This window comes from Globicephala melas, chromosome 11, assembly GCF_963455315.2.
Source record: "Globicephala melas chromosome 11, mGloMel1.2, whole genome shotgun sequence".
NCBI classification, from domain to species: Eukaryota; Metazoa; Chordata; class Mammalia; order Artiodactyla; family Delphinidae; genus Globicephala; species Globicephala melas.
This window is the reverse complement of record NC_083324.2, coordinates 86,224,925-86,251,490: the sequence shown is the minus strand read 5'-3', so window position 1 is coordinate 86,251,490 and position 26,566 is coordinate 86,224,925. Positions and strand designations below refer to the sequence as shown.

At 37.4% G+C, this 26,566-nt stretch overlaps 1 protein-coding gene across 10 annotated transcripts in view; it reads left to right on the top strand.

Annotated features, from left to right (window-relative positions):
* The window catches only part of CDKAL1 (CDK5 regulatory subunit associated protein 1 like 1), a 651,341-nt gene that overhangs the window by 452,787 nt on the left and 171,988 nt on the right, over positions 1–26,566 (top strand). For all 10 annotated transcript variants that reach the window (XM_030881291.2, XM_030881294.2, XM_070046775.1 and 7 more), the window contains one exon: positions 23,453–23,633. In XM_030881291.2, the coding sequence (XP_030737151.1) occupies positions 23,453–23,633 (181 nt within the window). The remainder of the gene's footprint in view (positions 1–23,452; positions 23,634–26,566) is intronic.

The following is a 26,566-nucleotide window of genomic DNA, read 5'->3' as shown; positions in this document are numbered from 1 at the left end:
TCTTGGTTTTTGGAACGTCTCTTGGTTTAGGATCAGCTGCCATCAGCATCCAAGCAACACCCAGCAGCCCAGCACTGCTGAACCAGGGGTGTGAGCAGGCTGCCTCCAGAGAGCTGCTGTGGCTGGAGCTGAACTGGGTTACTCACTGTCGGGAAGGGCCCCAGGCTGTCCTAGGGATTGGAGAAGCGTGTCTTAGGTGGTGCTGCGTGACCGTGGAAGGCTGGGGAACAACCACTGCTGACAGACCAGCCAGGTGTGGCGTGAGACGGGATGGAATTGCCTGTTTGGAGGCAGAGATTTGGGCCAAACGGGGGATCCAAAAGGCAGCGCCATAAAAAGTAACAGGCCCTTCCCATAAAAGCTGCAGCGTTTAAGGAACAGACACATTTCATGTGATTTCTGTATGGAAAGGGCTCTCGGCCACTTGCTGCCTCTCTGCCATCGCAGCCCTCATAGACGTTGACTATCAAGAACCCTGCCGAGAACATACCATCCAATTGATAAACGGTTTTTGAGTGATGGAACTTACCAACTTCAAAAATACACGAGAGCAACTGTAACGTAGAATTAGAATGAAAACTCCTCTTCTGAGTCTCATAAATCTTGCTTCAACATCAAAGATTCCAGCTTGATCCCCGTTTCCCCAGATTTTAAACTGAAAGTTGCAAATGAACTCAGGTCATTTAAAATAAGCTTTGACCCCTTGTAAGTGTTTTAATTATTTCTAGAAATAAGAATTTAAGGTGAAACAACTGTTAGTGAACTAATACATTTTTTTAAAGTGCTCATTGGAGAATCGATGCCCTCACTGTAAGCAGGACAGATCAGCTCCAGTGGCTAGTGTCTGGGCAGCGTCTGTATAGCTTTTACTCCAAAGAGAAACATGTCACATAAAAGCCCTGTGATAGCCCCTTCTCTTCCCTTGCCAGATAGATAGGTCAGAAGTTCACTTCTCAGACTTTGAAGTAGAATGTTGAGATTGATATTAGTCAGTACAGGGATTAATTATGAATAAAGCCTATTGCTTTGTTGAGTTTATTTATCCATCATCCCTGTCTTTCTTCCCAGTTCCCCCTTGCCCATCACCTTTAATTCAGTGGACACCTTTATTGAGCCTCAACTATCTGTGAGCTGCTGCCTCCTTGCTGCAAGTGTAAGAAAATGAATATGACCCCATTCTAGTTCCACCAGGTGCTTATGGTTTATTACTAGGAGGCATAAGACAAGAAAACAAATGTGAAAGGTGCCAGGTGCCATCGTACTCCGGCTTTCACAGAGGTATGGAGGAGGAACCATGAAGTTGAGATGCTGAGAGAAAATCAGGAAAAATTTTGTCAGAGAGATGGATCGTGAGGGAGGAATCGTACAGATAGGTACTAATGGATTGTGCACCAAGATTCCTCAGGGAGAAAGTATTCTGATTTGAATTGTATCAAGAAGACTTTGGTGACAATGAAAGGATTGATTAGGGCTGCGTTTTGGAGAGCATCGTATGCCCGCTGATGGCCCCCATACTCACCCTGGAGCGTCCCTGGGAGTACTTACCACAATCAGTCATGATTTTGTTTGGTTGTTTAAAATAGCTTCAGGTAGTGAATATTTTTGGCTTTGTGATTGCAACTGTCACAATTACTCTGTTCTTGTAGCCAAAGCAGCCATAGTCAGTATGTAAATGAATGGGTGTGGCTGAGTCCCAGTAAAGCTTGATTTATAAAAATAGGCAATGGCTAATTTTGGCCCATGAGCCATAGTTTGCCAACCTTGGATCTGATTTTGAGAGTAAACTGAATTTAAACAAAACAGAACATGAGTTCCACTAATAAGGGATGAAGAAAGTAATTGTGAATAATACTACTGTGTTTTGATCTGGTGGCATTTGGCATGCTCTCTCTCTGTATTTTTCCAGTATTATTTACGATGCTACTATACAACTTGCATTTTAGGATGGTATAGACTTGAAATGTGATATCGGTGAGTACCATTTCTTGATGATAATGACACTTCCATTAAAAGTAAAGATTTGCCTAATTTCTTAATTACATTGGACTGGATTTTAGAGTCAACCACCTTACGACCATACCATTTTATAAATTATTCTTCCTGAGACCTGATGTTTAGTCACCTTCCAATTATGTTTTCCTATTAAAGAATGCTATGATCTGGGTTTGAGTCACTAAAATTTCAAGTGATTTTTTTTTCAAAGTTTAATTTTAAAGGATTTAAGCAACTTGCCCAACTTTGTAGTTTTTGCCCTGTCCTGATATTCGTTTAATTGGTTCTGCTAATGTGAATGCCCTTTCAAATATGAAAAAATAAAGCAAGAGGGAAACGTTGATTATTTCAGTAATTGGATTTTCTCTTGAATAAAATTATTTCACCTACTTTATCTTTCTGACTGAAGGGATGGGGGTGGTTGACCAATTTTCTTTCATATTATAGTCAGAAGCAGACAGAGGTATCGTCTGTTCCAGGGTATCAGAATAGCATATTGGGTTTGGTTGTAATTAATTACCGATGCTGAATATACTCTGGCCACTGCTTTCGTTCCTAAATCTAAATTTCCACTGTGTGCAAAATAATTCCATCCAGGAAGAATTCTAATTACTTTAGTAATTATCATCTTATCTCTAAATGGAATTCAGACATGTGCTGCGGTTTATGAATGTTAGAAATGTTTCATTTCCTTTTCACCTTGAGTAACAGAAAAATACACATTACGGAATCTGGCTTCATTGAACCTTATAATTCATGTCACCATAGAAACGGAAAAACTCATATAAGAATTGTGTTAACAGTACCATAGATAGTCAATACCTTCACTTTAACTGGCAATATCATAAATGATTTTAATAACAGATGTGTAAAACTTCTGTGAAATTTAATATGGTTCCTTTTAAATATTATAACAATATTATCCAGTTTGCTTACTTTTAATTTTTAAAGCAGTATCTTTGGTCTTATGGAAGGCTTTGTGCCTATTCTAACATGTTTGCTGTGGAAAGCAAGCATGGTGTTACAGGATAAAAAACTTACTTAACATAGTACTTATTTAGTTTTTAGTTAACAGTGATGATTCATTTGATTTTTGCTTGAAGCCAAACTGTATATTCTGGATTTAAACCAGGTTTAGCAATGTAATGGATGACACGAAATTCTTTGGCGTCATCTCCATCTGCTTGGCCCCCTGTCTTTTTTTTTTTTTTTTTTTTTTGTCCTGTTCGACAGCCACGTTTCTTTCTGAGTTTCAGAAACACTTTTCCCCATGTACTTGATCAGTTTTATCACAGATATTTAAGTCTTTTTTTACCATTTTATTTTGTTTGTTTTCAGTTTTAATATTTTTAATTGAAATATAGTTGACTTACAAGGTTGTATTAATTTCTGCTATACAGCAAAGTGATTCAGTTATACATACATATACATTCTTTTTTTATATTCTTTTCCATTATGATTTATCATAGGATACTGAATATAGTTCCCTGTGCTCTACAGTAGGGCCTTGTTATTATCCATTCTCTATGTAATAGCTTACATCTGCTCACCCCAACCTCCCACTCCATCCCTCCCCCAACCCATTTTTTTTACGATTTTAAATCCCGATTTCTTAGAATTTCCAGAAATTTGAAAGCTTTAGCAAATCATTTGTCATTTTACCCATGTTCCTTCCTTGTCTGAAACATACTACTTTTTTACTTCAAAAAAGTAAAATTTTGCCAAATTTAAACAAAAAACCATCTGAATTTTTTTAAGCTTATTAAAAGATTTTATTACTTTCAAAGAGAAGGAATAATTTAAAAAGCTAATTGCTACTAATTTTTTCTCAGTGGGACCTTGAAAGGCTGTCTTTGTTTATAAATGTCACTTAAATTACGCTGTGAATTACATATTAACATGCAGATTCTGGCTACTACTGAAAGCAGTTTCTTCAAGCAAGTAGGTTAATCTGCTCTCTAAAGGTCAGAAATGTTATACGTCCTGCTTTGAAAAAGACCACAGCTATTTATTTGTAGGAATACATTTATATTCTTATTGTATTCACGTTCCAAAAAAGAGGGCTGACGTTTTTCTAAACCATTTTACCATTTATTTCTAATTTTATTCTCAGAGAATGTGGTCTGTGTAAACGTGATCTCATTAAGGTAGTAGAATACTGATTATTTTGATTTAGGTCCTATTAGGAAGAAAAACTTTGCAAGCCTTTGCTACCAGAGGATATTTAGAATTCAAACCCAAACCTTTCAAGCAGATCAGTGCTATTTCCACTACTCTACCCTGGTGATTATGGAGGCATTTAAAACCTGAATGGCAGAGGAGCTTCAAGATGGCCGAAGAGTAAGACGGGGAGATCACCTTCCTCCCCACAAATACATCAGAAATACATCTACATGTGGAACAACTCCTACAGATCACCTACTGAACGCTGGCAAAAGACCTCAGACCTCCCAAAAAGCAAGAAACTCCCCCACGTACCTGGGTAGGGCAAAAGAAAAAAAGAATAAACAGAGACAAAAGAATTAGGGACGAGACCTGCACCAGTGGGAGTGAGCCGTAAAGGAGGAAAGGTTTCCACACACTAGGAAGCCCCTTCGCCGGCGGAGACTGCGGGTGGCGGAGGAGGAAAGCTTCGGGGCCGTGGTGGAGCACAACAACAGGGGTGCGGACGGCAAAGCAGAGAGATTCCTGCAAAGAGGATCGGTGCCGACCGGCACTCACCAGCCCGAGAGGTTTGTCTGCTCACCCGCAGGGGTGGGCGGGGGCTGGGAGCTGAGGCTAGGGCTTTGGAGGTCAGAAGTCAGGGAGAGGACTGGGGTTGGCGGCCTGAACACAGCCTGAAGGCGGCTAGTGCGCCACAGCTAGCGGGGAGGGAGTCTGGGAAAAGGCCTTGACCTGCTGAGAGGCAGGAGACGTTTTCTTCCCTCTTTGTTTCGCGGTGCACGAGGAGAGGGGATTCAGAGCACCGCCTAAACAAGCTCCAGAAACAGGCACGAGCCACGGCTAAAAGCACGGACCCCAGAGACGGGCAAGAAACACTAAGGCTGCCGCTGCAGCCACCAAGAAGCCTGTGTGCGAGCACAGGTCACTATCCACACCTCTCTTCCAGGAGACTATGCAGCCCGCCACTGCCAGGGTCCCGGGATCCAGGGACAACTTCCCCGGGAGAATGCACAGCGCGCCTCACGCTGGTGCAACGTCACACCAGCCTCTGCCACCGCAGGTTCGCCCCGCATCCGTACCCCTTCCTCCCCCGGCCTGAGTGAGCCAGAGCCCCCGAATCAGCTGCTCCTTTAACTCCGTCCTGTCTGAGAGAAGAACAGACGCCCTCAGGCGACCTACATGCAGAGGCGGGTCCAAATCCAAAGCTGAACCACGGGAGCTGTGCAAACAAAGAAGAGAAAGGGAGATCTCTCCCAGCAGCCTCAGGAGCAGCAGATTAAATCTCCACAATCAACTAGATGTACCCTGCATCTGTGGAATACCTGAATAGACAACGAATCATCCCAAATTGAGGAGGTGGACTTTGGGAGCAACTATATATATATATATATATATATGTTTCCTTTTTTCTCTTTTCCCGTGTGGATGACAGGGTGTTGGTGCTCCGACTGGGCGTCAGGCCTGCGCCTCTGAGGTGGGAGAGCCGAGTTCAGGACACTGGACGACCAGAGACCTCCTGGCCCCATGTAATAGCAATCGGCGAGCGCTCTCCCAGAGATCTCCATCTCAACACTAAGACCCAGCTCCACTCAACGACCGGCAAGCTCCAGTGCTGGACACCCTATGCCAAACAATTAGCAAGACAGGAACACAGACCCACCCATCAGCAGAAAGGCTGCCTAAAATCATACGAAGTTCACAGACACCCCAAAACACACTACCAGACACAGTCCTGCCCACCAGAAAGACTAGAAGCAGGCTCATCCACCAAAACACAGGAACCAGTCCCCTCCACCAGGAAGCCTACACAACCCACCGAACCAACCTTAGCCCATGGGGACAAACAACGAAAACAACGGAAACTACAAACCTGCAGCCTGTGAAAAGGAGACCCCAAACACAGTAAGTTAAGCAAAATGAGAAGACAGAGAAACACACAGCAGATGAAGGAGCAACATAAAAACCCACCAGACCTAACAAATGAAGAGGAAATAGACAGTCTACCTGAAAAAGAATTCAGAATAATGATAGTAAAGATGATCCAAAATCTTGGAAATAGAATGGAGAAAATACAAGAAACGTTTAACAAGGACCTAAAAGAACTAAAGAGCACAGAAGGAGAGTTGAGCAACACAATAAATGAAATTAAAAATTGTATAGAAGGGATCAATAGCAGAATAACTGAGGCAATAGAACGGATAAGTACCTGGAAGATAAAATAATGGAAATAACTACTGCAGAGCAGAATAAAGAAAAAAGAATGAAAAGAATTGAAGACAGTGTCAAACACTTCTGGGACAACATTAAATGCACCAGCATTCGAATTATAGGGGTCCCAGAAGAAAAAGAGAAGAAGAAAGGGACTGAGAAAGTATTTGAAGAGATTATAGTTGAAAACTTACCTAATATGGGAAAGAAAACAGTTAATCAAGTCCAGGAAGGGCAGAGAGTCCCATACAGGATAAATTCAAGGAGAAACATGCCAAGACACATATTAATCAAATTATCAGAAATTAAATTCAAAGAAAAAATATTAAAACAGCAAGGGAAAAACAACAAATAACATACAATGGAATCCCCATAAGGGTAACAGCTGGTCTTTCAGCAGAAACTCTGAAAGGCAGAATGGAGTGGCAGGACATATTTAAAGTGATGAAAGGGAAAAACCTACAACCAAGATTACTCTACCCAGCAAGGATCTCATTCAGATATGATGGAGAAATTAAAACCTTTACAGACAAGCAAAAGCTAAGAGAATTCAGCACCACCAAATCAGCTTTACAACAAATGCTAAAGGAACTTCTCTAGGCAGGAAACACAAGAAAAGGAAAAGACCTACAATAACAAATCCAAAACATTTAAGAAAATGGTAATAGGAGCATACATATCAATAATTACCTTAAGTGTAAATGGATTAAATGCTCCAACCAAAAGACATGGACTGCCTGAATGGATAGAAAAACAAGACCCGTATATATGCTGTCTACAAGAGACCCACTTAAGACCTAGGGACATATACAGACTGAAAGTGAGGAGATGGAAAAAGATATTCCATGCAAATGGAAATCAAAAGAAAGCAGGTGTAGCAATTCTCATATCAGACAAAATAGACTTTAAAACAAAGACTATTACAAGAGACAAAGAAAGACACTGTATAATGATCAAGGGATCAATCCGAGAAGAAGATATAACAATTGTAAATATCTATGCACCCAACGTAGGAGCACCTCAATACATAAGGCAAATACTAACAGCCATAAAAGGGGAAATCGACAGTAACACAATCATAGTAGGGGACTTTAATACCCCACTTTCACCAATGGACAGATCATCCAAAATGAAAATCAGTGAGGAAACACAAGCTTTCAATGATATATTAAACAAGATGCACTTAATTGATATTTATAGGACATTCCATCCAAACACAATAGAATACACTTTCTTCTCAAGTGCTCATGGAACATTCTCCAGGACAGATCATATCTTGGGTCACAAATCAAACCTTGGTACATTGAAGAAAATTGAAATCGTATCAAGTATGTTTTCCAACCACAACAGTATGAGACTAAATGTCAATTATAAGGAAAAATCTGTAAAAAATACAAGCACATGGAGGCTAAACAACACACTACTTAATAACCAAGAGATCACTGAAGAAATCAAAGAGGAAATCGAAAAATACCTAGAAACAAATGACAATGGAAACACGACGACCCAAAACCTATGGGATGCAGCAAAAGTAGTTCTAAGAAGGAAGTTTATAGCAATACAGACCTACCTCAAGAAACAAGAAACATCTCAAATAAACAACCTAACCTTACAACTAAAGCAATTAGAGAAGGAAGTACAAAAAATACCCCCAAAGTTAGCAGAATGAGACAAATCATAAAGATAAGATCAGAAATAAATGAAAAATAAATGAAGGAAACAATAGCAGAGATCAACATAACTAAAATCTGGTTCTTTGAGATGATAAACAAAATTGATAAACCATTAGCCAGACTCCTCAAGAAAAAAAGGGAGAAGACTCAAATCAATAGAATTAGAAATGAAAAAGGAGAAGTAACAAGTGACACTGCAGAAATACAAAGGATCATGAGAGATGACTACAAGCAACTCTATGCCAATAAAATGGACAACCTGGAAGAAATGGACAAATTCTTAGAAAAGCACAACCTTCTGAGGCTGAACCAGGAAGAAATAGAAAATATAAACGGAACAATCACAAGCAGTGAAATTGAAACTGTAATTAAAAATCTTCCAAGAAACAAAAGCCCAGGACCAGATGGCTTCACAGGCGAATTCTATCAAACATTTAGAGAAGAGCTAACACCTATCCTTCTCAAACTCTTCCAAAATATAGCAGATGGAAGAAGACTCCCAAACTCATTCTACAAGGCCACCATCACCCTAATACCAAAACCAGACAAAGATGTCACAAAGAAAGAAAATTACAGGCCAATATCACTGATGAACATAGATGCAAATATCTTCAACAAAATACTAACAAACAGAATCCAACAGCACGTTAAAAGGATCATACACCAGGATCAAGTGGGGTTTATCCCAGGAAGGCAAGGATTCTTCAGTATATGTAATCAATCAATGTGATACACCACATTAACAAATTGAAGGAGAAAAATCATAAGATCATCTCAGTAAATGCAGAGAAAGCTTTTGACAAAATTCAACACCGATTTATGATAAAATCCTTCCAGAAAGTAGGCATAGGGGGAACTTTCCTCAACTTAATAAAGGCCATATATGACAAACCCACAGCCAACATCGTCCTCAATGGGGAAACACTGAAACCATTTCCACTAAGATCAGGAACAAGACAAGGTTACCCACTCTCCCCACTATTATTTAACATTGTTTTGGAAGTTTTAGCCACAGCAGTGAGAGAAGAACAAGAAATAAAAGGAATCCATATCGGAAAAGAAGAAGTAAAGCTGTCACTGTTTGCAGATGACATGATACTATACATAGAGAATACTAAAGATGCTACCATAAAACTACTAGAGCTAATCAGTGAATTTGTTAAAGTACCAGGATACAAAATTAATGCACAGAAATCTCTTGCATTTGTATACACTTAGGATGAAAAATCTGAAAGTGAAATTAAGGAAACACTGCCATTTACCATTGCAACAAAAAGAATAAAATATGTAGGAATAAACCTACCTAAGGAGACAAAAGACCTGTATGCAGAAAACTATAAGACACTGATGAGAGAAATTAAAGATGATATAAGGAGATGGAGAGATACACCATGTTCTTGGATTGGAAGAATCAACATTGTGAAAATGACTATACTACCCAAAGCAATCTACAGATTCAGTGCAATCCCTGTCAAACTACCACTGGCATTCTTCAGAGAACTAGAACAAAATATTTCACAGTTTGCATGGAAACACAAAAGACCCCAAATAGCCTAAGCAATCTTGAGAAAGACAAACGGAGCTGGAGGAATCAGGCTCCCGGACTTCAGACTATTCTACAAAGCTCTGGTAATCAAGACAGTATGATACTGGCACAAAAACAGAAATATAGATCAATGGAACAGGATCGAAAACCCAGAGATAAACCCACACACATATGGTCACCTTATTATAGATAAAGAGGGCAAGAATATACAATGGAGAAAAGACAGCCTCTTCCATAAGTGGTGCTGGGAAAACTGGATAGCTACATGTAAAAGAAGGAAATTAGAACACTCCCTAACACCATACACAAAAATAAACTCAAAATGGATTAAAGACCTAAATGTAAGGCTAGACACTATCAAACTCTTAGAGGAAAACATAGGCAGAACACTCTATGACAGAAATCTCAACAAGATCCTTTTTGGCCCACCCCCTAGAGTAATGGGAATGAAAACAAAAATAAACAAATGGGACCTAATGAAACTTGAAAGCTTTTGCACAGCAAAGGGAACCATAAACAAGACAAAAAGACAACCCTCAGAATGGGAGAAAGTATTTGCAAATGAAACAACTGACAAAGGATTAATCTCCAAAATTTACAAGCAGCTCATGCAGCTCAATATCAAAAAAACAAACAACCCAATCCAAAAATGGGCAGAAGACCTAAATAGACATTTTTTCAAAGAAGATATACAGATTGCCAACAAACACATGAAAGGATGCTCAACATCATTAATCATTAGAGAAATGCAAATCAAAACTACAATGAGATATCATCTCACACCCTTCAGAATGGCCATCATCAAAAAATCAACAAACAATAAGTGCTAGGGAGGGTGTGGAGAAAAGGGAACCCTTTTGCACTGTTGGTGGGAATGTAAATTGATAAAGCCACTAGGGAGAACAGTATGGGGGTTCCTTAAAAAACTATAAATAGAACTACCATATGACCCAGCAATCCCACTACTGGGCACATACCTTGGGAAAACCATAATTCGAAAAGAGTCATGTACCACAATGTTCATTGCAGAACTTATTACAATAGCCAGGACATGGAAGCAACCTAAGTGTCCATCGACAGATGAATGGATAAGGAAGATGTGGCACATATATACAATGGAATATTACTCAGCCTTAAAAAGAAGCAAAATTGAGTTATTTGTAGTGAGGTGGATGGACCTAGAGTCTGTCATACAGAGTGAAGTAAGTCAGAAAGAGAAAAACAAGTACCCTATGCTAACACATATATATGGAATCTAAAAAAAAAAATGGGCATGAAGAACCTAGGGACAGGCTGGGAATAAAGACGCATACCTACTAGAGAATGGACTTGAGGACACGGGGAGGGGGAAGTGTGAGCTGGGACAAAGTGAGAGAGTGGCATGGACATATATACACTACCAAATGTAAAACCGATAGCTAGTGGGAAGCAGCCACATAGCACAGGGAGATCAGCTTGGTGCTTTGTGACCACCTAAAGGGGTGGGTTATGGAGGGTGGGAGGGAAGGAGATCCAAGGGGGAAGAGATATGGGTATGTACGTATATATATAGCTGATTAACTTTGTTATAAATCAGAAACTAACATGCCATTGTAAAGCAATTATACTCCAATAAAGATGTTATAAATAAATAAATAAAACCTAAATGGTTACCTGCTAACATTTTTTTTGATCATTATCATCACTCATCAACAAATAGGTAGATGTAATCATTCCTATTTACAGGTGGCTCAGAGAGAGGAAGCAGTAATAGTACCACTAGAAAGAAATCAGGTTTAAATCCCGACAGATTTGGGTCCCCATTTTCTAGCCACACTTTCACAGATTATCTTAGTTTCCTGAGCCTCAGGTCCCTCTTTCACAGAATAGGGATGACAGCACATCCCTTCCTGGTCTGCTGTGAAGAGCAAGTAAAGTAATGAATGTAAAGCATTTATAATAATAGCTGGCGTACAGTACGTGCTTAATAGACGCCAGCTTGCTTTTGTGTTCCTTAAGAGACTAACAGAAATGGGGAACAAGAGCTCCCTTGAACCTGGACTCTTCTCCTTCTGTTACACGCGTAGCACCTATTTCTGCTCACATTTCTTTTGTATCTGGTAGCGTTGATCAGTGTTAGTAGAAAATTTTAGCAGGAGTGCATGATCAGAGTATAAAAGACACAAAAACAAAGTTGACATGACATGATCAGTTTGATATTCTTCATCACAAAAAAATTAGAAGACACTGACATGGTGAAGTGATTTATGTATAAAGTATAAGAAGTTCTAAAATGCTCTAGATATGAACAATATTCCAGCTTCAGTGCCTCCTGACAAAAGTCCAAAAGTATCTAACGAAGGAATTACACCAGAACTGAGTTTGTTTCTGGAAGTCTAATTATGTTAAAAACAACTGCACAAATCAAAACTGTTCAGTATAAGTTCACAACTAAAAATAAAGTAAAACTAAATAAAACTAAAAGAATAAAGTTAAAATAGCTCAGACAAGTTTTTACTTAGAAGGTAACTTAAAAGAGCAGTTCTATACACAGTTTTCTGTTCGTTAAGGTTTGCTCAAGTGTGTACACCAATGAGATGAGTACCTAAGTGACACAGATAAGAGATAAGACTGATCCTTCCTTTACCATTTAGTGATTCTGTGATGATTGGCAATTTCTTCCAGCTTTTTGAATCTTATTTCCCTAATGGTGCGTTCCCTATTTCCCACAGGGACAAAATAGAATCTATCTTATGTGGAGGTTGTATTAAATAAGGTGTAAGTTGTTCACATATTGCCTGGCACTTAGTATTATATAATAAATGGTAGTTGTTGTTATCATCTCTCTGTCAGGGTTACAATAATAATAGCTAAAACATGTCAGGCAGTACGTAGCAGGCACTGTCCTGAGCAACTAGTCTATATATTAACTCATTAGTCCTCTTATCTGTGAATACTTTTACTATTCTTATTTTATAGAAAAGGAAACTGAAGCATACTAGTGCTAAATAAGTAATTTGCCCAAGAGCATGCAGCTAGTTAGTGGCAGAGCCCCTCAGTTACACATGGAAAGAGTTTTCTCCTAGATATCCATGTTAAAAAATTAGGGATGAACTCCCAAGCCACACCAGTCTTTCTTTGTCCTAGTGACTCATTATGGCTTTTCAACCCTTATCTAAATGTTGCAGGGCTTTTTCTGTTTTCAGCTCAGGTCCTTTAAGAATTTCTTCGTAAAATTATGAAAATAAATTTAAAGCTGCTGAAAGGTGTCTTAACTTTATTTGAAGAGGTCGTATTGTTTCTCCCTAAATTTCCTCTTCGGTGTGAACAGAATGATTGCTCATTGTCATAAATCAGGAGTTGGGAAATAAGTCCAAGTTTTCCTCCTTCTAGTCCTTCCTGATGGCAGGCTCTGAACATAATTCCCTTTCAACCTTAACCTTACCTTTTATTATCTTTGCCTTTTGCCCCTGTTTGGCCGTATTTAATTCTTGGAGTATGCTTTGTCAAAAGCTTAGCTAGTAGGACTTCTTAGAATAAAGTATGTTCTGGAGCAGGGGTTCCCAACCCCTGGCGGTCCTCGGCCTGTTGGGAATCGGGCCGCACAGCCGGAGGTGAGCGACGGGCGAGCAGGGAAGCTTCATCTGCCGCTCCCCATCGCTCGCATTACCGCCTGAACCATCCCCCCCGCCGTCCCCCGCCCCCCACCCACATCCGTGGAAAAATTCCCTTCCATGAAACTGGTCTCTGGGGCTAAAAAGGTTGGGGACCGCTGTTACGGAGGATTGCATAACTATCTCTCTGTCTTTAGAAAGACGTTTTTTGTTCTAGTTTTGTTTCTTTCACTTTTAAGAGGGTTGCTGTGGGTATAATTCAGATACCATCCAGTAAGCACCCAGTGTAAGAGTATGTTTGAAGATTTTTAGTGAATGTATACATTTGTGCAAGCATCGTCACAAGTCAGTTTTAGAACGCTTTGGTTATGACACAGAGTTTCCTAATGCCTGTTTGGAGTGAATCCCTGCTCCCAGGCCCAGGCAACCACTGATCAGTTTTCTGTCTCTCTAGTTTTGCTTCTTGTAGAAATTTCATGTAAATGGAAGCACTAAGTAATCCTTTGTGTCTTCCTTCTTAGGATGTTTTCAGGGTTCATCCATGTTGGTGCATGTATCATTAGTTGGTTCTCTTTTATTTGTAAGTAAATTTCCATTGTATGGGTATGTCACATTTTGTTTATCCATTCACCAGTTGATAGACACTTGGACTGTTTGTAGGTTGAAGCTATTATGAAGAATGCTGCTGTAAAAATCCACATACAAGTCCTTGTGTGGACATATGTTTTAATTTCTCTTGTGTAGATAGCTAGGAGTAGACTTTCTTAGTCACAGTAAGTGTGTATTTAACTTTTCAAACAATTGCCAAACCATTTCCCAAAGTAACTGCACCATTTTGAAGTCCCACCTACGATGGATAAGGGTTCCAGTTTCTCAATATGCACATCGATGTCTGTTGTTTTCTAGTGTTTTTTCAATATAGCCATTCTCCTGGGTATGTGGCATCTTACAAGGTTTTAACTTGCATTGCCCTGATTATTAACGACTTTGGGCAATGTTTTATGCACTTATTAACTATTCATATATCTTCTTTAGTTAAGTGTTAAAATCCTTTGCCCATTGTACGGTTGTGTTGTCTTCCTATTGGTGAGACATAAGAGTTCTTAAAATATTTTGTATACAAAATATACAAATCTTTTTATCAGATACATGATATGCAAATACTTTTTCCCAGTCTATGGCTTCTCTTTTTGTTTTCTTAATGGTGTATTTTCAATAAGTCCAATTTACCAGTTTATCCAATTTTTTTCCATACATTGTGCTTTTGGTGTTGGTGTTATAGCTAAGAAATCTTTTCCTTACTCAAGTCACAAAGATTTTCTTCTGGAAGTTTAGTAATTCTAGCTCTTACATTTATATCTATGATTCATATAGAAGTACTTTTTGTGTATAATATAAGGTAAAGTAAGGGTCTAATAAGTTTTTTTTTTTTAAAGAAATTGCTTTTTTTTATTCACGTTAGTCTTCAGTGTCAAGCAGTGATCAACAACCACCTTTATTGTCATTACTATTTTTTTTTTAACATCTTTATTGGGGTATAATTGCTTTACAATCGTGTGTTAGTTTCTGCTTTATAACAAAGTGAATCAGTCGTACATAAACATATGTTCCCATATGTCTTCCCTCTTGCGTCTCCCTCCCTCCCACCCTCTCTATCCCACCCCCCCAGGCTGTCACAAAGCACCGAGCCAATATCCCTGTGCCATGCGGCTGCTTCCCACTAGCTATCTACCTTACTACGTTTGTTAGTGTGTATATGCCCATGACTCTCTCTCGCCCTGTCACAGCTCACCCTTCCCCCTCCCCATAACCTCAAGTCCGTTCTCTAGGAGGTCTGCGTCTTTATTCCTGCCTTACCCCTAGGTTCTTCATGACATTTTTTTTTCTTAAATTCCATATATATGTGTTAGCATACAGTATTTGTCTTTTTCTTTCTGACTTACTTCACTCTGTATGACAGACTCTAGGTCTATCCACCTCATTATAAATAGCTCAATTTCGTTTCTTTTTATGGCTGAGTAATAGTCCATTGTATATATGTGCCACATCTTCTTTATCCATTCATCCGATGATGGGCACTTAGGTTGTTTCCATCTCCGGGCTATTGTAAATAGAGCTGCAATGAACATTTTGGTACATGACTCTTTTTGAATTTTGGTTTTCTCAGGGTATATGCCCAGTAGTGGGATTGCTGGGTCATATGGTAGTTCTATTTGTAGTTTTTTAAGGAACCTCCATACTGTTCTCCATAGTGGCTGAACCAATTCACATTCCCACCAGCAGTGCAAGAGTGTTCCCTTTTCTCCACACCCTCTCCAGCATTTATTGTTTCTAGATTTTTTGATGATGGCCATTCTGACTGGTGTGAGATGATACCTCATTGTAGTTTTGATTTGCATTTCTCTAATGATGAATGATGTTGAGCATTCTTTCATGTGTTTGTTGGCAGTCTGTATATCTTCTTTGGAGAAATGTCTATTTAGGTCTTCTGCCCATTTTTGGATTGGGTTGTTTGTTTTTTTGATATTGAGCTGCATGAGCTGCTTGTAAATTTTGGAGATTAATCCTTTGTCGGTTGCTTCATTTGCAAATATTTTCTCCCATTCTGAGGGTTGTCTTTTTGTCTTGTTTATGGTTTCCTTTGCTGTGCAAAAGCTTTCAAGTTTCATTAGGTCCCATTTGTTTATTTTTGTTTTTATTTCCATTACTCTAGGAGGTGGGTCAGAAAGGATCTTGCTGTGATTTATGTCATAGAGTGTTCTGCCTATGTTTTCCTCTAAGAGTTTGATAGTTTCTGGCCTTACATTTAGGTCTTTAATCCATTTTGAGCTTATTTTTGTGTATGGTGTTAGGGAGTGATCTAATCTCATACTTTTACATGTACCTGTCCAGTTTTCCCAGCACCACTTATTGAAGAGGCTGTCCTTTCTCCACTGTACATTACTGCCACCTTTATCAAAGATAAGGTGTCCGTATGTGCATGGGTTTATCTCTGGGCTTTCTATCCTGTTCCATTGATCTATCTTTCTGTTTTTGTGCCAGTACCATACCATCTTGATAACTGTAGCTTTGTAGTATAGTCTGAAGTCAGGGAGCCTGATTCCTCCAGTTCCTTCTTTCGTTCTCAAGATTGCTTTGGCTATTCGGGGTCTTTTGTGTTTCCATACAAATTGCAAAATTTTTTGTTCTAGTTCTGTGAAAAATGCCAGTGGTAGTTTGATAGGGATTGCATTGAATCTATAGATTGCTTTGGGTAGTAGAGTCATTTTCACAATGTTGATTCTTCCAATCCAAGAACATGGTATATCTCTCCATCTATTTGTATCATACTAATAAGTTTTTTTGGGGGGTGGGCATATGGTATCCAATTGCTCCAGCTCCATTTATTGAAAACACTGTCACCTGCCCTCATTGAATTGCCTTGGCAGTTTTGTTGAAAATGAACCGTAAATGTATGGGTGTATTTTTGGACTCTATGCTGTTCCACTGATCTGTCATTATACTGCTACCACACTGTCTTGATAGTGTAGCTTTGTAGTAAGTCTTTTAAGTCAGGTTCATCCATTCCACTAACTTTGTTCTTGTTCAAAATTGTTTTGGCTATTTTAGGTCCTTTACATTTCCGTATAAATTCAGAATCAGCTTGTCAATGTTTTCTACAGAAAAACATCCTGAAATATTTTGATAGTAGTTGCACCAAATCTTTTTTCTTAATTATTTATTTATTTTTTTAAACATCTTTATTGGAGTATAATTGCTTTACAGTGTTGTGTTAGTTTCTGCTATATAACAGTGAATCAGCTATACATATACATGTATCCCCATATCCCCTCACTCTCGCGTCTCCCTTCCACCTTCCCTATCCCACCCCTCTTGGCAGTCACAGAGCACAGAGCTGATCTCCCTGTGCTATGTGGCTGCTTCCCACTAGCTAAATATTTTACACTTGGTAGTGTATATACGTCCATGCCACTCTCTCACTTCATCCCAGCTTCCCCTTCCCCCTCCCCGTGTCCTCAAGTCCATTCTCTACATCTGCGTCTTTATTCCTGTCCTGCCTCTAGATTCTTCAGAACCATTTTTCTTTTTTTAGATTCCATATGTATGTGTTAGCATAGGGCACTTGTTTTTCTCTTTCTGACTTACTTCACTCTGTATGACAGACTCTAGGTCCATCCACCTCACTACAAGTAATGCAATTTCGTTTCTTTTCATGGCTGAGTAATATTCCATTGTATATATGTGCCACATCTTCTTTATCCATTCATCTGCCTGTGGACGCTTAGGTGGCTTCCATGTCCTGGCCATTGTAAATAGTTCTGCAATGAACGTTGTGGTACATGACTCTTTTTGAATTACGATTTTCTCCGGGTATATGCCCAGTAGTGGGATTGCTGGGTCATATGGTAGTTCTTTTTTTGCACTGAATCTTAGTATTGATTTGAAGAGACTAACCATCTTAACAACAGTATAATCTTCCAATCCATGAAAATGATACATTTTTCAATTTATTTAGCTGTTCTTTTATTTCTCTCAGCAAATTTTAAGAAACTCTTGATCTGTTTCTATGCTCAAATTTATCCTTAAGTATTTTTATGCTGTTGTGAATGGAACTGCTTTCTTGATTTCACTTTCTCATTATTCATTACTAATATATAAAAACACAATTGATTTTTTTTAACTTTTTACTTTATATTGGAGTATAGCTGATTAACAGTGTTTTGATAGTTTCAGGTGTACAGCAAAGTGATTCAGTTATACATATACCTGTATCTGTTCTTTTTCAAATTCTTTTCCCATTTAGGTTGTTAAATAGTATTGAGCATAGTCACCTGTGCTATACAGTAGAACATACAGTTGATTTTTATATGTTGATCCTTAGCTTTAGTGAACTCATTTATTCTAGTAGATTCATTAGATTCCTTAGATTTTCTATGTATGAGATTATGTTACTTGCAAAAACAAAAAAGACTTTTTCCTTTTCAATCTGTATGCTTTTCATTTCTTTCTCTTGCTTTTCTGCACTGATTATAATATTCTACTCCACTAATATTTTGAAGAAGTGAGAACAGAATTCTCTGCCTTGTTACTATTCTTAATGGAAAAGCATTTAGTCTTTCACCAATAAATATGATAATAGCTGTAGGTCCTTTATTAGATTGCAGTAGTTTCCTTCTGTTCTTTCTTCGCTGAGAGTTTTTATCATGAATGGGTGCTGGACTTGTAAACTGAGTTTTCTGCATGTACTAATATCACCATGGGGTTTTTATGCTTTATTCTTTTCATATGGCTTATTGCATTAATTGATATTTGCACATCATACCAACCCTTGCGTTTCTGAGATTAAAAACATGTTTTATGTGTTTTGAGGCTCACTTTGCTTATCTTCTGTTAAGAATTTTTGTCTCTGAGTTCATGAGCGTTATTGGTCTGGAATTATTTCCATCTCTTTCTCTGGTTTTCATACAGGCTACTATTGCTGGACTTGTAAAATGAGTTTCTCATCTATTTTTGAAACAGTCTCTGGGAATTCCCTGGCAGTCCATGGTTAGGACTCGGGTCTCTCCCTGCCAGGTCCCCAGGTTCGATCCATGGTTGGGGAACTAAGATCCCGAAGCAAGCTGCATGGCCAAAAAAAAAAAAAAAAAGGAAAGAAATAGTCTCTGTAGGATTAGTTTTATTCTCTCTTAAATGTGACGTCATCTGGGCCTGCATGCCTCCATTGTTTTGCGTTGTTTTCTTTGGTGACAGTATTTTGAATTACAAATTCAATTTTTGTAATAGATAAAAGGCTATGCAGATTTTCTGCTTCTTCTTCAGTTTTTATAATTTATGCCTTTCAAAGAATTTTCCTGTTTCATCTAAGTTTTTAATTTATTGGCTTAAAATTGCTTACAATATACCCTTAGTATCCTTTTAATGTTGATAACAACTGTAGTGCTGTCCCCTCCTTCATGCCTGAAGTCGGTCATTTGTGTCTTCTCTTTTCTTCTCAGTCTACTAGTTTAGTAATTTTATTAATTAGTTTTAAAGGTGCACCTTACTTTTATTGTTTTCTCTCTATTTTCTATTTTATTGACTTCTTCTTTTGCCTTTATTATTTCCTTTATTTTACTTTGGGTTTGATTTGCTCCTGTTTTAAAACTTCTTAAGGTGGAAGCTTAGATTATTGTTTACCTCTTTCTAACACAGACATTTAAATCTATAAATTTCTTTCTAAGCACTGATTTAGCTGCATCCCATATATTTAGATATGGTATATTTTTATTTTCATTCCATTCAAGATACTTTTTATTCCCTTTCTACTTCCAGTTTAGCTTCCATGAAATTGTGGAGTAATTGTCCTGGAATTAATCTCTATAGGACTAAAAAATGTTTCTTTTAATCATGTGTTTTGTTTATGCCTAATAATTTTAATAGGTCTGATCCTTTTTCTGATCATTTTTACCGCTTTCTTTTGAGGCAGATAGTGTGTGTTTTAGTCTCACTTTTTTCACATGTGGAATTTGAAGCTCATAATTTATTGATCTAAAGAATGAAATAGAATCATCCTTTTTATATTTTTGCCAGTGAAACACCAAATTGCAAGCGAAAGTCTTGAGGTGTATTAAAGTACAACATTTTTTGTAGTATTTCAAATACAGTATGGCGTGTATATATGTATGTATTTTTAGTCAAGGTGAATAATTAAGTATTTTAAGATATTTGGGGCTTTCTTAAATGCTGGCCTAGTGCCAGCAAATAGGTAGTACTCTACTTACATGTCCCTGATTGATTTTCATAACTAATCATACACCTCAATTCATATGCATAATTGGAAACTTTCTCATTAATTCCATTCCCAAGTTATTTAATGAACTCTTTTTTCAAGTAAATAGCAAGTATAAGTCAGAAAAAAATGGGTCAAGACTTCTCATATTTAAGCTAATTGGACATTTTCATTTTCATCATTCCTGCAGAATTAATACTACTATGAAAATGTAAATATAGAAAGTCTTTTAAATCTTAAAAAGACGTAATACCTAGTAATTATATTTATTAGACTCACAGCTTCAATAAATCTGTGGAAATGATCATTTTTAAAAATTTTATGGGTTCGTGCCCCAGTCCGGGAAGATCCCACATGCCGCGGAGCAGCTAGGCCCGTGAGCCATGGCCTCTGAGCCTGCGCGTCTGGAGCCTGTGCTCCACAACGAGAGAGGCGTGAGAGGCCCGCGTACCACAAAAAAAAAAAAAAAAAAAAAAAATTTAGTAATTTGAAAATTCATACCGTCTCAAAAAACAGCATTTACTCACAATTAGCATATTAAATATTTGGATTAATACTCTATTTTACACCCCTTAAAATTTCCTTATAGCCACTTAAATCATATGCATGCAATTAGTTTAGAATTTGGTCCACTTCAAACATTTTTGATTTTTCTTATGAACTGAAGAGAATATTTACTAATAAGCAAATTAGCAGTATATATATGAGATGTTTTATTTGGTTCACCTAAGGAGCCCAGTTATTTTGAAGAACCTAAGTAGCATGATTTGCATATACAAAATCAATGTATAGATGAGCTTCAATATTAAAGTGTAGTCTCTACTTTGAAAACATTTTTGGGGTAATCAGTTTATATTCTTATATACTTTGAAACTTAAACTGCTTTTACTTTTAAATACTAACTTAGGTCTTTCACGAATTCATTGTGTCCTATCCCCACCTCTGTTATTGGTCACCTTTTTGTGTAGATTATCAAATATATTTATACATTGAACATCCCCTTCCTTAACATTTATGATGACTACTGTAAAGGTTTGTCTTTTCTTTTTCGCTATGGACTTTAAGGCCAAAGTAAGCAGGTGTTACATAATACTGAACTCAACTACATTGGATCAAGAAGGATGTGGGGTGAGGCGGGGGGAGGATCAGTAAGGTACTTTCCTTTGGGAATACCCCATAATCTAGTGCCAAGTTCATTCCAATTCATAGCTTGGAACAATAACCTATTGTCTTCGTCGCTGCAGTGTTTCACAGGCAATTTCTCAGATTTTTTTTTTTTTTCCCCCTAATTTCTTAGGGGAGATGGTCTCTTCTCTGTCACTTCTGCTGTGATCCATTACTTTTATTTTTAGGTGTGGATTTCTTTTGTTCAGAAATAGTTGTAAGTCAACTGTAAAAAATTGCTAATTGAAGTTATTAACATAGTTCTATTTCACATGCTTTAGTTAGTTTAGAAAATAGTCTTTTTATTTACCATTTACTGTAAAAGTATATTTTTTATGGTTTTCAACAATAATTTTGATAATTATCCTTAAAAGAGAAAAATAATTTTATAAAATGATAAAATTTTTTTAAATAATTTTTTTCCAAATATACTGTTGGATTTTTCTGTATGTATATTGTCTCATTTTCTATTTAGCATCAGATAGAAAAGTTCCAGACCTTGGAACTTCCCTTACTAATTAAAGTTCAGTCAAGTTAATAGCTGGGTGAGACTAAGCAGAAATCAAGAAAGAAATATTTTTTAAAATAAATTTGTCATTCTTTCACACAGAATATTGTAGCATACTTATGGAGAAACTCAATGGCCAAAGAGGAGTGACTTCCACGATGCTAACGTATGGACCTGTTGAAAAACAAATGGAGCTTGTTACCCAGTCACTCTGATGAAAAGCTTTTAGTGCTTTATTCTTAAGTATTAAAGGGCAGCAAGAGTCACTGTTTATTACGGCAGGTCTTAGTCATGAATGAAAGGGACCAAATCCAAGAACCCAGAGGAAATAGATACAGTTATAGTGAGCAAAGGAAAGATTGTGGATAAACTGTAATTGGTATCCTCAAAGAGTTAAGAAAAGATGTTGCATCTCTAAAAACAGTAAGCTGTGAAAAGGAAAACTGGAAAATGAGGAAGAGCTCTTAGAAATTTAAAATATGATAAACAATTAATTTTTTCAATAGAAGCATTGGAAGATAAACAAGTAAATCTTTCAGAAAGTGTAACAAAAGCACAAGATGGAAAATAATAGTGGAGCAGCTTAGAGGGTCAATCCTGTAGTTTCAACATTCCAAGGAGAGGAGTTGCAGAGAGAGAAGAATGATTTTAAAATAGCATAAAATTAGACCTATAGACCATGAGTCTCCAGATTGTACCTGTACAAATATTTCAGTACTTAATCCAAGACCTACTATCATGAAATTTTAAAACATTGAAAAAAATTAGTAGCCTAAAAGCTTTCAAAAAGATAGAGGGGCACTTGTAAAGAAGTTTGCATCAGAGTGGATCTGGACATCTCATCTCAACCTTGCCAACTTAAAAAAAAAAAAGGGAACAATACAAAATTCTGATGGGTAATACTTTTCATTTTGGAGGGCTGTGCACCCCACACTATCAGTCAGTTGTGTGTGGATTAAGACATGTTCAGAGATGCTAAAACAATAACAACAAAATTTCCCCGCCACTCTTTTTGATGAAGCTTCTGAAAGAATGCTCCAGCAGAATTAAGGAGAATAGAATAGTCAAGAATTAGGAAGACATAGGATCCAGAAAAAAAAGGGGGGGGGGTTGGAAAGAAAACCAAGGAACCACATTCAAGGATGATAGCTGGTTCATTATGAAAGCAGCACATACTTGAAGAAAGTTAGGAGTGGCATTTCCAGAGAGAAAAATGGAACTGGTAAATTATATAGTACACTGAGAGTTTAGAAAGTAGTATTGGTTTTTGATAGAACTGATGGATCTTCTGGAAAACATTTACATAGGTACATAGAATATTAAGCAATTTTTTTTTAAAAAAGGCAATTATCAACTCTAGGAAAAATTAAATATGGCAAAAGAAAACTTATTGAGTATACCAGTTGGCTGTGAAAGTGAACAATATCTCAGCATTTATACCACTGGAAATACTATTAACACTATTAATTTAACTAAAAATTGAGCAGTGATTATGTTGGAAGGGGAGGGATAGAGTAGTTTAAAGAGCTGAATCCTCATTGAAGTCTGCAAATATTGCCTAATAGTCAATAAGTCTAGAAATAGAATAAGCATCAATATTAAAATATAGAAGGATGAAGAAACATCTGAAATTTTTTAAAATGGGTATTTCCTGAGGATGATAGGGGGCCGTGTTTTCCATAAACTTTTAATATTTAGGGCATTTTAAAACTGTTTGCAAATGTCCCTTTCCTAAAAATTTAATTTTAAAGGAATAGTGGTATTTAAAATGTCAAGGAAATAGAATAATTATGGACTGTAGTCAACTTTGTACATTTTTGTTTTATTATTTTCTAGAGTTCCTGGAATAACTATTGCTACAGACATTATCTGTGGTTTTCCTGGAGAAACAGACCAAGATTTTCAAGAAACAGTGAAACTTGTTGAAGAGTACAAATTTCCAAGTCTCTTTATTAACCAATTTTACCCAAGACCAGGAACTCCTGCTGCAAAAATGGAGCAAGTTCCAGCGCAAGTGGTAAGATACTTTTCTTGTAAGGTATTATATTTAGCCAACAGCTATAAAAATGCAGCTGTGTTGCCTGCCTTAACACAACTAGCTCATGGTATAACCAACCCTTAAGTTACGAAATACGGAATGTTTGTTCCCAGTTGGGGTCAGGGGCAGGGAGACCTTGGTACATTAAATGACCTTAGGCAACTATAATACTACCTTTTTTTTTTTCTCTTGAAGAGTGAGGTTCAGATGACACGGGGAAAATTTTTTAAACTAATATCTAGTACTAACTGTTTATAGGATAAAGCCTTGGGTCTTTCACAATAAGGCAAAACTTAAATATTTGTGAGCTTGGAGGCTTCCCTGCTTCTTAAGAGATGCTTTTCATAATTTGTTACTTTCTGAGGGTCCCCTGGTTTTCCTACTTTTCCATGGGATAGATATGATGCTGTCTGTCTATTTCGGATGTGTGTTGCTTTCACAGTGAACCTCAATTTAATTTCCTCCTTACATGTTCATAGATATATTAGAATAAGATGACCTAAAATAAATGTGAAAAAGTTTGAGAGCCAGTAAAGGCAAACTGTTTCCCAGAATGCACCAGAAATTAATGACCTCAAACAAACATTTAGTTTCTAGATTCATTGGCCCAAGATGAAAAAATGTTAGTAAGCCTTAAGAGGAAGTAGAATTTGTTTCACTGAAAATTTTCTGCTTTGTTTCTGATTACCAAAACAAATTGTGTGCTACCATTAATTTTTCATAAACATAAAAAGAAATCAAATGAACTAATTACTTTTTATATCTAAATTACAATTTCTATTGATGTATAATTTGCATTCAGCAAAATTACCTCTTTCCAGCATATAGTTCTTTGAATTTTGATGAAAGCATTCACTAGTGTAACTGGTCCCACAATCAAGATACAGAATGGTTCCATCAGGCCCCCCTGCCAAACTCCCTTTTACTTTTTTTGTAGTTGTCTACTCTCTCCATCCCCAGCTCCTTAACAACTACTGTTCTATTGTCCTTATAGTCTAATTCATTTTTTTAAACTTCTTTAATAAAAAAAGTTTTTAAACTTCAAAATACCTGCAGAAAAGTGTACAGCTGTATGTTTTCATAAAGTGAATACTTCCATGTAACCCTCAGTCTGATCAAGAAATAGGACATTAGCAGTACCCCAGAGGTCCCCATCATGCCTTTCTCTTTACTATCCTCTCCTATTTCCCAACAGAAACCACTATCCCTCATTCTGAAATATTAGTTTGACCTGTTTTTAAACTTCATATAAATGAAAGAATTCATCAGTGTTTGAATGTTGGGTTTTTAAGTTTAACATTGTGTTGGTGAGAGTAGTCTGTTTTTGCTAGTAGCTGTATCTCATTCATTTTCTTTGCTATATAGTATTCCATTATGCAAATCACAATTTGTCCATCCTAATGTGAAAGAAGAATTGGGTCTTTTCAACATTCCATTGTTAGTATTGCAACTAATACAGCTGTCAGCTTTCCTGCTTGTATCTTTTATTTGACTCGTGTATGTAAACATTTCTGCTGGGTGTTTAGCTAGGAGTATAATTGCTGGATCATAGGAAATACAATTACTCTGCTCTACTAGATGCTGCCCAATAGTCTTCCCAACTAGTTGAATTTAGAGTTCAGCGGCAGTATATCTAAAAATGCCAGTGACTCTGTATTCTTGCCAGCAGTTGGCAGTGTGTTTTTATTAGTAACCATTCTGATGGGAATGTAATGTAATCTTTTTTTGTGGGGGGGGCTATGTTGGGTCTTTGTTGCCACACATGGGCTTTCTCTAGTTGGGGCGAGCGGGACCTACTCTTCGTTGTGGTGCGTGTGCTTCTCATTGTGGTGGTTTCTCTTGTTGCGGAGCATGGGCTCTAGGCACGTGGGCTTCAGTAGTTGTGGCACAAGGGCTCAGTAGTTGTGGTGCACGGGCTTAGTTGCTCCGCGGTATGTGGGATCTTCCCAGACCAGGGATTGAACCCGTGTCCCCTGCATAGGCAGGTGGATTCTTAACCACTGCGCCACCAGGGAAATCCTGTAATGTAATCTAATTGTGGTTTTTATATCTCCCTGTCAACTATTGATACTGAATACCTTTTATATGTTTATTGGAGATTTGGATACACTTTTTCGTGAAGTGCCTGTTCACACCTTTGCCTCTTTATCTCTTGGCTTACCTGTCTTGTTTGTTTCCTCCCCTGTTCCTTCCTCTGATTTATAGGAATTATTTGTGTTTTCTGAATAGAAATCCATTGTTGGTCATGGTAATCTAAGTACCTTCCATTCTATAACCAGTCTTTGCACTCTTTTAATGGCGCCTTTTGAAGAGCATTCTTAATTTTATGTAGAATTTATCAATATTTTTCTTCTGTTTTAGTGTTTTTTTGGGTCCTGTTTAAGATTACCTTCCCCACATTGTCATGAAGATACCCTCCCCACAAAAGGTACTCTTAGATTTTATGATTTTGCCTTTTACTTTTAGATCTTTAATACAGCTGGAATTTATTTTTGTTTAGATTATGAGGTACGGAGGTCAAGACTTTTTTAAAAATATAAGGATATCCATTTGAGTCATCACCACTTATGGAATACCTCATCCTTTACCCACTGCTCTGCCTGGTCACCTTTATCATAAATCAGCTGTCTCTACACGTGGGTCTGTTCTGGAACACTATTCTGTTCCTTTGGTCTGTTGATTTCTCCCCAAAATCACAAAGTTAATTACTGTAGCTTTGTAATAAGTCTTGATATTGGCAGTGTAAGTATTCCAAATGTTTTTTCCTTGAAAATTGTCCTGACTATTCTTGATTCTTTGACTTTCTAAATTTGTCAACTTCCACCAAAAAATCCTGCTGGAATTTTAATTGATATTGTATTGATTCTATAGATCATTTGGGGGGAAATTGACATTGTAATAATATCAAGTTT